Genomic DNA, 14,636 nt, shown 5'->3' with positions numbered 1-14,636 from the left:
GAGGCTTATTCAATGAGAAGATATAAATGCACAATTTTAGCTGTTCCACAAAACATCTTTGACATGTTTTTCACTGCCACTGCACTATTTAGTTTTTATACTTTATGGCTTTGATAGTGTTAAAAGGGTCACTTATTCAAGCCCCAAGGCATTAAGATTGCTGTGAACTCCTTAACCAGCAGGGGGCTTCAAAACAAACTGAAAATATGATTTTTAGGTTCTGCTCAGCATTTTTTGCAATCAGAGGAATTGTGCATTTAAGGTTAAAATCACTTGTTCTATCAACTTTTTAAATTTGTCATTATTAGATGTTATTATAACGTTTTACGTTTTTGAGCATAGTCCCATTTGATATATTTTTCCACCGGACAGAATGATCAGTCTTGTACATTTTACAGTTCATTTTGATAGATAGCCCAGTGCTTGTACTCCACTGGTAAATAATGTTAAAGATAGGCTGACTGAAAATATAATTTTAAGACCTAAGTATTTTTTAATTTATATTGAGCTATTTGTTATAAAGTTGTTTTATGATTTTTTTGTGTCAAGTAAAAAACAACAGAGAAAACATGAGTCACTGTGGCATAATTTTTTTTAATGGGCACTGTATGGCTTCAACAGAAATTATCAATACATCTGTAAACTATCGGAACACAAAATACAGCTGTGGTTAAAACGTTTGTTATGCTAGCTGGTACTTCTATCGCGGACACATACTCTGACGGGTGACAGAGTAAGCTGTAACACCGGCGCTACATCCGGGTGACCGCATTGCGCAGACTCAATCCCCGCTGCAGTTCGCTGCGTTTCCGTAGCCAGTTCGCTACCCACTGAGCCCTGGCCGCTGGGGAAACAGCTTGCGGAAACGATTGCTTTAGATCGAATAACGCTAAAGCTGGCGATATAAATGGCGGATTAACACGGACACTGGAAAGGACTCACTAAATCAATGTTTGTGGCTCGGGTGCTTTTGGAGAGTGCGCTGGCAACGCCCTCCGTAATATGCGAAATGTATAAAGAAAGATATTAACTGTGCGTTATTTGGGCTAACTAGTTAGCAGCTACCCTGTCTATCCAGTTTATGGTAGCTCGCTTGGTCTGTTTTTTCAAGCATCGCGTCTGCACCGGAGGAAAATGAAGAAGTTTAACATTAGAAAGGTGCTGGACGGCTTGACAGCGGCTTCTTCTTCCTCCTCCGCACCTGCTCAGCCGGGTCATCCCAGGGAAAACGATGTTGTCCAAGAGACTCTCCAGTCGGAACATTTTCAGCTTTGCAAGGTAGGTTCCCGATAATAGCAGCGAATATTAAAGGACTGTTTTGGCACACTGACAGAGTCAGATGACAGCGGCGTGACCACAAACTGGCGTTGTTTTCACCCTTCTCAGCAGTGCTCATTGGCATGGAAATTACTTGAGTGTACGCATATAGCGCGTAAAACACAACAGAATTGTAGTCCATATAATATTAAGTACTAGTTATAACTATAGCGACATTGGCCACCTGTCTTGGTGGCTGTCTGCAGGATATTATTATAGCGGTTGTTTGCATTGCACTGAATCGTCGCCTCAAGTCACCGTTTTTTCATCGTCACTGTTAGTTAGCTAGCTAACATAATAAGCTTACTGCAGTTTGTCAAAGAAGGGAAGACAAATGATAGTGTTCTCCAAATCTATCTTAATACAATGCTCAAATACTCATGTGTACATTGAACTAATGTCTGGTTGCTGTAACAACACATCTTGTACATAAGGAGATCCAATCTAAATATGACTAATGAAAGAAATTGGTCAAAAATCAGTGGTGGAAATAAGTATATTTACTGTGCTTAAGTACACTTATGAGGCACTTGTACTTTACCTGAGTATTTGCTTTTTATTCAGATTCTACTTCGTTACAATCCAGAGGGAAGTATTCTACTTTTTATACCACTGCATTTATTTGGCAGCTAATGTATAGACTGCTAATTACTTTTGGTTTTTACATAAAACAAAATATGTTAAGTGTACAACACATTGTTAAAATTAATCTAGTATTTTCTAACCCTTCAGTTTGTGACCTCTTACAAAAAAAAACAAACAACCAACCTAGTGTGTATTTGCATCTGCTTATCAAGTTTAAGATGTTTATGAGTTCTTATCAGTCCTGCCAAAAATGTGTTTGTCATTAATCATTTTAGGATATCTCAGGTTTGTCTTGTGACCCTTTGGAAAGCCCTGACCCATAGGTTGGGTACCACTGGACCAAACCTAACTGTTCATAACGTAGTTGAAACCAGTTCTGCCTGCAACAGTAATATGCTGTTTACACACCAGTGCTTCAACAATAATGTCATATACACAGTATCCGTGACAAGTACCAAAACAGTAGTTTGATACTTTATGCGTATTTTTCTATTAATATTTAGGTACTTCAATTTAAGTAGGATTTTTCATGCATGACCTTTGTTTGCAGTGGGTTATATTGGTACTTTTACTTAAGTAAATGATCTGAATGTTTCTTCCCCTGCTGGTACAAAGGCTGAAGCTACAGTAAATCACATTAATAAAATAAGGTATTTTCTACCAAGAATTCTCTAACTTGGTCAGACTAGTGAAGCCTCATGTTAGCTTAAGCTATACATTCATGGATTTTTACATCCAATCTGGTATGTGCATCTTGTCCCCCATTGCGTACATTACAGTAAAATTGCATCGTCAGGGTCAGTATAGACGGGAGGAGTGATAACTGCAGCCCACTCTGTCACTTTACATGTCAGTGTGTGAGTATTGTTTGAAGACAGGTGTAGAAAAAGCTATCCTTTATATCATAGGCTATATGATTTCCCAAAAACAAATTTTTAGTCATGCATGGTTCAATAGTCTAGCCTGTTAGGTCTGGCTGGAAAGGTTTTGCTTGTGTGAAATGCATCAGATGCCTTGGAGAGCCAGCCCACCAGCTTCTGCCCCAGCTGGAGGCAGAACAGGTCAGGTCAGGTCCCCAGGTTATAGGGCTACAGCATTACCTGTTATATAATCCTGCTGCAAGCTGTACACAGCTCATGGGTGGCTGGGCAATGTTTCTAACCCAAAACAATTATGTTATGGATGCCTGATGATGATGAAATTATTTTGGTGGCTGTGGCACTGTAAGATTTTGACAATGAAGCGCATTGTAAGGCTGCAAATGTGAGCCTTGGGATGGTTGAAATGATTTTCTTTCTGTGTGGATGTTTTCCAGGATTAAGCCTGCACACGTGTCAGGCTGTTACCAGAGAAACATTCCAGTTTCCATTTGCACTAATGTTTATGCTTTATCTTGTTTATTTTAATAATGAGACTAATTTTCCACATTGATGGATCACATTTCTAGGAGATTATAATAATGTTTTTCCTTCTCTAATGTCATCTTAACTCTGTTGCAGATTGATTAGCTGACTGGAGATCTCATATAAATTCTGCTCTTTCTCGCAGACTGTGCGTCATGGCTTCCCATATCAGCCATCCTCAATGGCTTTTGACCCTGTGCAGAAAATCTTGGCCATCGGGACTCAGACTGGAGCTTTGAGACTGTATCCTTTTTTACTCAGGAAAATGAACAAAGCCATTTTCTTCTTCCTCATGTATACACATCAGACACATGTCTTGCTAGCATTATTCTGCAAATGTCTTATGACCCAGATGCCCTTTAGCATTCCAAGTCTGGTTAATTTGCACATTAACCGACCTGACTTTTGCCTCCTGTCATCCACTGCACCAAAAAGAAAATCCAAACCACAGAGAGGGGCTCAGAGGTGGGCACTAGCTAGGATGTGCTTCTGTACAGCTAGCAGCCAGGCTCATTAGTGGTATCTCTGCAGTAACATGAACAGCTCTTCTGCCATATGCCGATGAGCCAGTCTCATCAACTGTGCTGCCCAGTCTGCGTCAGCATGCCACTTCATACATGCTGTAAACATCGCTGGAGCTGCACAGCACACATACACAGTCAAGCTTCTCCAGTGCTGTGTGGCCCCCCTCGGGCAGTTGGGAGTCAGTTTTGTATTTGTTTGTATTCAAGGATAGAAATTTGTCTTTACAGCTAACCAAGCATCTTCCATGAGTCACAGCAACAAAACAGTCATATCCAGGTTATGCTGCTAACAACATGTCTTCAGGGTTGACCTATTGTGCACAAGCACAAGGTTTCCCTTTGTGCTGATATCCTGCATTAGAGGCCAATCTGCTTTAGCTTGTGATTGGAAGTTGCTCCATCCTCGTCTTTATCCACTCTCCAGATTAAGAGAACACTGTGTTTACAGGGCAACTCCCAGAGCACACACACTGCCTCCACATTGTCCTAATGTGTAAGGTGGAGCTGATGGGATTACTGTCATTCAGGCAGTTGGTCCATTTATCAAAAGACAGGCTGTATTGATCTACCTCATTGCCTGTGGAGTTTGGAAACGCTGCCACAGCTCAGTAGACATAAGCTCAATGAGGTGTCTACAAGCAATAAATGTCTGCTCTTACAAGATCTGTCTCTGCTACGGTGTTTTAATCAGTGTGTTACTGTAGGCTGTTCCCTGCTCTTTCCAGTGCATGTGCCTTTACTAGTAAAAATACTGTAATTTGGCCCTTAAGGAACAAGGCCAGTGCACTTTTAAAACATTTTTTTGTAGATTAAATGTGGTAATTACATGCATTTTAAGGGATGTCTGTATGTGCAACACTGATAAAATATTTCACAAGTTTGCATTTTAGTTCAGTGAACTCCTGTGTGTCTCTAGCTTCTTCTTTCTTTGGCATTCGTACCCTAGACCTTTAGAAAGGCTGCAGAAAAGTCTTTCCGTCTCTCACTTGAAAATCAGCATGACTAAGATAACTTCCTGGCCGGGTGATTATCAGCAGACTACACAAGAAAACTGTTGATGTTGAAATGCTATGGTGAACCATGCTGGTGTACTGAATGGGGAAGTGGTGATATTCATGGTGTGACTCTAATGCAATGTTTTAACCTCTTTAGGAAAAAACTCATAATCCCTGCAGAGTTTGTGAGAGCAGCATATTCAGTGTCTGTTTATGATACTAAAACTTAGCAGGTTTGGACTACAGTATGTGTTTTTCTCCCTAATATGAAGGATTTAAGTAGACAATGGCCTAAATATTGTTTCTGACATGTGGAACATAGAGCTAAACATATTTTTATTATTTATATTTATCTGCCTGTTGCTTTCTCAATACTCAAAATTGTTTCTTCTGTACAATTTTAGAAAATAGTAATTATTGCAGTTTCTCAGAGAGTAGGTTGAATGTTTGGCATTTTTGCTTAAAAATTACTTTCACAGGTGTTAATTATGTTCTGGTAATTGATTAGTTGATTATTCATTTGAACTCTAAAGACATTATTTATTTTGATAATGACAAATCATTTGAACCCAGTCATATGACAGATGGGTGATGATGGGAACTTCAACTTTTTGTTTCCTTCTCATCACATGCAGTCACAGCTGAGTAGTGTTACTTACTGTACTCACACAGTCTCAGAAACATACTAATGAAATAAAGGCCAGGGAAATGTGTTTTACTTTATGTAGTTTGTACTTATAGCATAGCGTGTATGTTCCTAGCAAAGGGAGTGATCGTGAAGGGTGGAAGTAAATGCCAGCAGAATGTCCGGCTTGCTCACCGCGGTGTTTTGTAGTTGTCTTGCTAGCTTAGAAGGTAGCTTGTCTCAGCAGCACCATTAAACTACATATATTGCAACAGAATCAGTTTGGGCTCTCGACAGCTTTACGTTTACGTACACTGAGTTGATAAACAGGTTGCAACACCACCTTGCATCAGTGGTACAACAGTAATAAGGCTGCTAAGTTGATCCTACTCAAAGTTCACATTCTTGACTACACTGCAGTATTACATATTAACATTTTTGCTCTTTAGACTACTGCTGTGTTTTTATTTATGCACAACCAGAGGCTATGAAGCAGACTTAATGACTCTTCCTCCTCCGTGGTGGAACTGTAGAGACATGACATCCATTAATAAGTCTGACAAATGTTGTACAGAACTTGTGTGTCCAGGAGCTAAAACAGAACTTAAAAGTCACGGCTGAGTTTGAGTTCAGTTGCCTTGGAGCGACGCCAGCTTAGAGTCTCAGCGTCTGTGTTTGAGTCATCCTTCTGCAGAAGTGATGCCCTCTGTTTAAGCTGTCCTGAGATGCTCCTGCAACCCCACCTTCGTTTGTTTAAGGCACTAAAGGATTGTTTGATCACAGCTCAGGTAATCCCACTGAGACAAATGATGCTGTGTCAGCTCAAAATAGGCTCAGCTAGTGAACACAGCTGTCAGTCTTTGGCGTTTTTCTTCACTATGATCACATTAAGAGTATGAGATGTACATTTTTTTGTCTTTTAGGCACAATCATCTGTGTAGAGATTCTCTGATTAGATTTAGTGCGGCTTCCTGCTTTTGTAGGTGTGCATGACGCTGTGCACATGTTAGCTCTGTGAAAGTGATTACAGGCTGGTTGAAACAGGCAAGCTTTTCCACATTATGCTCTCATTTGGAGATTTTTGTGGGATGCCTATGTGGCAGTGCCTCACTGTAGCCACAGTCTCTCTTTTTTGCTGCTCTTGCAGTAATTTTGGTTTCTCCTTTGGTTCATCCCCAACTCAGATTGTTTGTAATTGGACAGAATTAGCAAGTGGGAACTCTGACCTGACTTCAGTAGTTCAGTAGAGTGCGAGGAGAGTTAAGTTAATCAGGCTGTCGTCATACCTGCTGAAACGTGAATAAATAAAAAACACATAGGACCCACTGATTTTATTTATAACTCACTAGTTTGACTTGTTTTATGTTATTGCCAGTGCAGCTTTCGTAATGTAAATTTAAATTCCACTTAGTTATAAAAACAAAGAGCTTGGGGACATTTTTATAATTGTTTAATTTTGCAAAACATCTACAGTAGGCTGGAAATAATCCACAAGCAATTATTTAAACACACATTGTTCATTACAACTTTATCAGACCATCTACACTACCTTTGATGTGTTTTTTTTTTCCTCCACATTTCTGCATGAGCTTTATTGGTTGGCTGTCCAGTTTTCTTTGACTAAGCCGACTTTAAGCTTTGGCCGTGCAGGTGTGGAGTGCTACTGTCAGCATGAGAGCGGTGCTGCTGTCATCCAGCTCCAGTTCCTGATCAACGAGGTTTGTTGCCTTTACCTATTCCTTGTGTCCTTGTTTGGTTTCCTCTCCTCCTCTCCGTTACTCTCTGTCAGTCTCCTGTATATGTCTCTCCATATTGTCGCAGGCAGGTAGACACTAGTGCCTGTTCAGCATTTATAGGACGTGAATCGCTGCTAGCTGTGTGAACTTTTACCGAACTCAGTGATTAAACAGTAATGCTAGCTTTGTGACCCACATGCCTTTGTAATGCTCTCACAGTTGTGCGCTAATGTGCTAACATGTAAAACAACCCATACCAAGCCACTTGATGTTTCATGCCTGCTAATAACCCACCTGGTTTTGCCCCTCCTAACAGGGGGCACTGGTGAGCGCCTTAGCTGATGACAGCATCCATCTGTGGAACCTGAGGCAAAAAATCCCAGCTATCCTGCATTCTCTCAAGTTCAACAGGGAGAGGTACAGTAACACATTCTCCTTACTGCGTCTCTGCTTGAAGTGATGCTGCATCTGTCTCTCTGTGAAGCGTGAAAACAATTTAGAAACAGCCCTCACAGCTGGCAGCGTGCTTCACATTGTATAATTAGATGTTTAGTTGCCATCCGATCTTGAAAAATTATGCTTTCATGGATTGTGGTTCTGCAACAACTGGGGTTTTCCTTTTTAATCAAACAGGAAAGGATCATTCCTGAGGTCCAGCAAAAATACTAGTGCCTTCTAGCTGAATTTAAGAATATGAAAATAATATTACATATCTGGAAGTTTCATCTGTGGTTCCTTAGTTGTGTACCCATCTTCCCACCTGCCATCATTTATGTATCATTTTCTTTTCTGACATCTAATAAGTAAACAAGTAAGCCCTCTCACAGATTGCACAGGCATCTATTTGGCCAATCAGTAAAAAAATGGATCAGTGTTTTAGTGGTTAAGTAAGTTAAAACCTTAATATTTCAGATGTTAAAGCTACTAAATAATATTTTTAAACGACTGTGTGTAATGTGAAAAGGCTCATAATGATCAACCCACAGAGAATTATCTCTCAATCCTGCAGTTCCTCTCAGCTCTACAGAGCTTTGTAGCCCCTGTTAGCTCATTGCTTTGGTTGTCTGGCCAGAAAATTCTGCAGCTATTGATTGCAGCTACATGCAGTCAATAGTTCAGTCATTTTTTTTGCAATGTAGAGAGATGAGACAAATCACTTGTCCAGATATAGTCAAAATGTCCATGTCCAGTCAAAATCACATGAGACGTGAGCTGACAAATCACATATGATATGTGGGTAAATGAACAGTCAAACCCAATAAAACGGATAACATCATCCCTGGCCATTTGACGCTGTAAATGTGGTGTATGGCATAATGTTTCTTCTTAACAGCGGAGAAAGGACAGCAGTATTTACTCCTTCCCATTAGTCTATATATAGTCTGGCTTCATTGGCGTGTCACAGAGCAAGGCCTTTGTAATTAAATCTTAGTCACTCACTTCTTCTCTAGTTAGACCTGCATGATTAAGGACAAGGGTGACTCTTTGATGGGAGTGAGTCATGACATAATGAAAAGCCTGGTTGTGATGGATCATGATCTCCTCCTGCAGAATCACATATTGCCACCTGCCCTTCCAGAGCAAATGGCTTTATATCGGCACAGAAAGAGGAAACATCCACATTGTCAATGTGGAGTCCTTCACTCTCTCAGGCTACGTCATCATGTGGAACAAAGCCATCGAACTGTGAGTCTGCACGGATGTTTGTTTTCCGCTTTGCTCACTTGCTGTTTGCATATCTCCTTTGTGCACTTGTGCTTTTGACACTCAACCAGGAAACTCTGAAATGCAAAGGAATGCAGATACCTGTGTCTGCAGATACAGTGTTTACCATGAGCTGAGAATACCTTGGATCAGCGTGAGGGTGGTATGGAGGTGGTGATTGTGCCGTGCCAGAACTTGGTACTGAGACTTCTGGAGGTGTTTGCTGCCGGATTTAACTGAACATCTGTGATAGGAAGTGCCCACTTGATAACCCCAGTGACTTATCCGGTGTCACCCACTCCCTGGGTGTGAACACCCACTGTAAGGATCGCAAGTACTTTTACATCCCATCCTCTGCATCAGATCAGCTCATCAGATGCTGTGCTGCATTTCCTGCAGGGTTCACATAAACCTTGGCAGGCACTACATGCAGGTAAAATTAGATTTCAGTGGGCAAAATCAGTGTCACCCAACAAACTGAGTAGAAACCTTTAAATGTCTTGATTATAAAATGGATAGTAAAGTCGAAAATGGATAGTGTGACAAATGAAAACTTAAGCCAGTATAAGTTGTTTTCTCTAGTGCAACCACCGCTAATCTAAAAAAAAAAAAATTGAAACGGTAGCTAAAATTGGAAGTAGAGTATTAAGCTGTTTGTGTGAGGGTCTGCTGCTGAAATCTGATAAATTGCAGTTTTAGATCTGGGAATTGAAAGTATGAGAACACCTAAGTATGCCATCAGATCGGATATATGTCTCAGAAAAAGACAGTGGAGATGGGAAATGATTTTGGCTGACTGTGAAAAGGATTAAAGAAAGACGCTCCTGTCTGTAGGGTGACTCATAAAACATATTCTGTCCTTTCTTAGTAGACGAGATGTCCGATCTCTGAGAGGAATGTCTTTTCAATGTATTTTCTGCTTCGTAGTTTGTTGTCTCTGTAAACTTATGGATTCACACAAAGGACTAGATTGACTTCAGTGGACAGAAACAGCCTCTATGATCTTAATGATTATTTAATGTTGTAGTGGAAGTTGAACCCATTAAACTTGAATTATGACATTATTGTTTTAGTAAAATAGAGTTAATTGACTTTTTTTAGTAAATAAAACTTCAAAACTGTTTTAAATTGAACTCTTTAAGACAATAAAAGATACTGCATTCACACATTAATTATGGTTTCTCTATATTAAAACAGTTTTCTATATTGGTGGTTTCTCATGTTGTGGTGATTACCAACTGGAATCCATCCTCCAGTCCATCCCTGCCTTTTACTCACTGTTACATCTCTGACTGTATTGAGTCATCACCAGGAATGAGATCATTAACCACTGGAACCAGACCACATTTAGAGGCAGCAACACTTTCTTTAGGCCAGACCTCCACTTCCTCCATGCCCCTTCATGCTCTGTTGCCACGGTGATGCTGTCTCCACACTATGATCTCTCATACATCCCCATGTGACCCTGTTCTGTCTCTTTTTCTCTCTCCCATGTCTGTTTCTCTGATGTACTGATGCACAATTTCATTTTTTCCTCTCTCTCTCTCTTTGGCTGTCTTCCCTGATTGCCTCCCTTCTTATTTATTTTGCTCCCTCCTTAAAAGCTGCACAGTATGTCTGAGACAACTTCTATCAAATACGCTTTACTCATTAGGTGTACATCATGTTCATCCACACAGTACCAATATTCTTAAACTCCTTTTTTTTTTCCTGTCTCTTCTCTCTAAAACCTGTACAGTTCCACCAAGACACACCCAGGGCCTGTCGTGCACATCAGCGATAACCCCATGGATGAAGGAAAGGTAACTGATAGTTACACTACATAGCATTTACAAAAGAAACACAATCCAAAATGTAAAACCAAACGCTGTTTTTGTTATCTGGCGAGGCTCTTTTCTTTTTTTCTGTGGACAGCTGCTCCGGCACAGACAACACATTGTCAATACGGTTTATGGAGCTACAATGGAGAGCAGTAGCAGAACATTTCCTGCTAATTAAAATGTCAGTGGTAAACACAATAGATTTCTTCCCCGACTGATTATTTACAGAAACCTTCTATGATGTTACAGAGAGAGAAAAATGTGGCGAAGGAGGTGGAAATACAGATTTTTTTTTTTTTTTTTTGTCATTACGAGACCCACCCAAATGCATTGTACCTGTTAAATCTACTGTGGCCATATATGTAGACATGCCTCTGTGATTGAATGAAGCAGGTCAAAGCTGCTTATGTCAAGCTTCATGTATGCATTTGTGTCACAAAGTGTTTAGTTATCAGTAGTAATTTAAGAATATTATAAAGTTAAATAATGTTCAGACTTTTATTGGTGAAGTATGGGTTAATTTATTTTACTGGTTCCATCTAACTTCCTAGAAAGCAACTTATATGTTTTTTAGAAATTAAATTTCAAACTGAATTTCTAAGTGTACACTTTCAAATGAATTATTTGAGTGCAGCACATAGTGGGTGCACAGCAAATCAGCTGAACAAGAGAACAAGTCAAAGTTGTTGTGAATTACAGGCAGCCTTACAATTCAACTAAGCTGGAAAATACAGTTTCCAAAAACTGATATAACTGATTTAACCTTTTCTTTTTGTAAAACACACAATTAAAGGTGACCCATTATTGGAATGTTACAGACTGTGTTGATACAGTCGTGTTAACTTCAGACTCAGTTTTAACAAATAAAAAACTGAATAATTGGGCGTGCAAAATTATTCAGCCCCTTTACTTTCAGTGCAGCAAACTCTCTCCAGAAGTTCAGTGAGGATCTCTGAATGATCCAATGTTGACCTAAATGACTAATGATGATAAATAGAATCCACCTGTGTGTAATCAAGTCTCCGTATAAATGCACCTGCACTGTGATAGTCTCAGAGGTCCGTTTAAAGCGCAGAGAGCATCATGAAGAACAAGGAACACACCAGGCAGGTCCGAGATACTGTTGTGGAGAAGTTTAAAGCCGGATTTGGATACAAAAAGATTTCCCAAGCTTTAAACATCCCAAGGAGCACTGTGCAAGCGATAATATTGAAATGGAAGGAGTATCAGACCACTGCAAATCTACCAAGACCTGGCCGTCCCTCTAAACTTTCAGCTCATACAAGGAGAAGACTGATCAGAGATGCAGCCAAGAGGCCCATGATCACTCTGGATGAACTGCAGAGATCTACAGCTGAGGTGGGAGACTCTGTCCATAGGACAACAATCAGTCGTATACTGCACAAATCTGGCCTTTATGGAAGAGTGGCAAGAAGAAAGCCATTTCTTAAAGATATCCATAAAAAGTGTCGTTTAAAGTTTGCCACAAGCCACCTGGGAGACACACCAAACATGTGGAAGAAGGTGCTCTGGTCAGATGAAACCAAAATCGAACTTTTTGGCAACAATGCAAAACGTTATGTTTGGCGTAAAAGAAACACAGCTGATCACCCTGAACACACCATCCCCACTGTCAAACATGGTGGTGGCAGCATCATGGTTTGGGCCTGCTTTTCTTCAGCAGGGGCAGGGAAGATGGTTAAAATTGATGGGAAGATGGATGGAGCCAAATACAGGACCATTTTGGAAGGAAACCTGATGGAGTCTGCAACAGACCTGAGACTGGGACGGAGATTTGTCTTCCAACAAGACAATGATCCAAAACATAAAGCAAAATCTACAATGGAATGGTTCACAAATAAACATATCCAGGTGTTAGAATGGCCAAGTCAAAGTCCAGACCTGAATCCAATCGAGAATCTGTGGAAAGAACTGAAAACTGCTGTTCACAAACGCTCTCTATCCAACCTCACTGAGCTCGAGCTGTTTTGCAAGGCGGAATGGGCAAAAATTTCAGTCTCTTGATGTGCAAAACTGATAGAGACATACCCCAAGTGACTTACAGCTGTAATCGCAGCAAAAGGTGGCGCTACAAAGTATTAACTTAAGGGGGCTGAATAATTTTGCACGCCCAATTTTTCAGTGTTTTATTTGTTAAAAACGTTTGAAATATCCAATAAATTTCGTTCCACTTCATGATTGTGTCCCACTTGTTGTTGATTCTTCGCAAAAAATTACAGTTTTATATCTTTATGTTTGAAGCCTGAAATGTGGCAAAAGGTCGCAAAGTTCAAGGGGGCCGAATACTTTCGCAAGGCACTGTATTCAGAGGTGTTCCTAATATTCTGACCCTCTTCATGTATGTAGCTGGGGAAGGCAAAAATATAGAGACACCTCTGAAGATAATGTAGTCTAGTACAACACCACCTTGAGCTGTGACCTCTTTAATAAACATGTAATTGAATTTATACATTTATGACAATTTCACCAAAAACCGTGACATTTCGAGCTTCATAAACACAGATGTTAAGGTGTTAAGTGTTGCATTGATTTGCATACAGTTGTACAGGTGTGACTGTTAAAGTTGCCAGGCAGTGTATGTGCAGGGTGTGGTTTCATAGCAGTTGGCTAACCCGACTTTGTCTCCTGTTATTGCAGCTTCTTATAGGATTTGAGTGTGGCATTGTGGTATTGTGGGATCTGAAGTCCAAAAAAGCTGACTACCGCTACAGTTACGATGAGGTAAAGCATTATTTCCTTTCCACTCCGTTCTTGTGAAGATACAGCAAGTACTGCATATGCATGGTTTTCTCACTGTTGTCTAGGAAACATGTTTAGTCTTGTTGGGTTACATCATCTGTCACTTCCATCATGTGAGAAAACAGAGCCTCACAAATACTTTGTTAGCTGCTCACTGGACGCCTTGGAGATTTTTTTTCCTCAGGAGCCTACATGTCAGATGACTTTTGCTTTGGACTGATTATTGTATAGTGAAGGAAATGTTATGTTTGTGTCATCATTCATGTACTGTACAGACTGGAATTAGGATACTATTAAGTGGATCAAGTAAAATGAAACACTTATACAAATTACTGTACTGAAGTGAAACACTATGAAGTTTTGCCAAATTCTTGGATCAGGTTCATTTTCAGTTTTGATGAGAAGCATTTTCTCAGATCATCAAAATAAAGGCACCTTAGCACCATTAAAGGATGAGTCTGATATTTTATATTTTGTTTATTTTTACAAATCTCATGAAAGGACCATAGCAGTCTCAGTGAACTTGTTCTACAAACAAGTAATGTTTGTGTCAGCTGTAGGGCTGAGAAACTATTAATAGCACATCAGCGAGCCAGACTATTACATGGATGACATGTTTTTATTTACCATGAACCCGGACATGGTAGTTATTTTTAGTTGATCCCACATGAGAGTCCTGTTGCTGTAAATGTTTACTAGACAACCAATTATTTTGTTTGGTGTATTAATCTGTGCCTGAAAATGGTCCTTGACAAATTCACTATTTACTCCTGCTGGAGTCACTTTTAATAAAAACTACAGTTCCCAGCAGTTTAAATTACAATGTTTAGCCTTTTTAGGATAAAAGTTTTACACCGTTAGTGGAAGTCGGAATATATGGAGACATAGACTATCCTTGGCCGTTCTGTTGGATTTGTTGACAATAAAACAAAAACAAACAAACAAAAAAAAAAAAACAGAATATCATAAGCCTTATCCCTAAAATGTGGAGCTGTTACAAATTATATTTGTTATTGCACAGCAGTAAATTTTGCACTTAGTGTATCACACTCCAATGATTTACCGCTATGTGTCTTTCAGGCAATCCACTCAGTCGCCTGGCACCATGAGGGTAAACAGTTTATTTGCAGCCACTCTGATGGCACTCTGACTTCATGGAATGTAAGA

At 39.9% G+C, this 14,636-nt stretch overlaps 1 protein-coding gene across 2 annotated transcripts in view; it reads left to right on the top strand.

The window, feature by feature from the left end:
• Positions 1 to 715: 715 nt before the first annotated feature.
• The window catches only part of stxbp5b (syntaxin binding protein 5b (tomosyn)), a 27,931-nt gene continuing 14,010 nt past the window's right edge, over positions 716 to 14,636 (top strand). For both annotated transcript variants that reach the window (XM_020607939.1, XM_020607938.1), the window contains exons 1-8: positions 716 to 1,278; positions 3,451 to 3,548; positions 7,086 to 7,167; positions 7,502 to 7,602; positions 8,737 to 8,871; positions 10,628 to 10,691; positions 13,368 to 13,451; positions 14,550 to 14,636. The exon at positions 14,550 to 14,636 is cut by the window's right edge and continues 19 nt beyond it. In XM_020607939.1, coding sequence (XP_020463595.1) covers positions 1,135 to 1,278; positions 3,451 to 3,548; positions 7,086 to 7,167; positions 7,502 to 7,602; positions 8,737 to 8,871; positions 10,628 to 10,691; positions 13,368 to 13,451; positions 14,550 to 14,636 — 795 coding nt within the window. In that variant the 5' untranslated portion in view covers positions 716 to 1,134. The remainder of the gene's footprint in view (positions 1,279 to 3,450; positions 3,549 to 7,085; positions 7,168 to 7,501; positions 7,603 to 8,736; positions 8,872 to 10,627; positions 10,692 to 13,367; positions 13,452 to 14,549) is intronic.

Source organism: Monopterus albus, unplaced genomic scaffold (assembly GCF_001952655.1).
Source record: "Monopterus albus unplaced genomic scaffold, M_albus_1.0 scaffold90.1, whole genome shotgun sequence".
In the NCBI taxonomy this organism is placed as follows: domain Eukaryota; kingdom Metazoa; phylum Chordata; class Actinopteri; order Synbranchiformes; family Synbranchidae; genus Monopterus; species Monopterus albus.
This window is presented reverse-complemented; position numbering and strand designations above follow the sequence as displayed.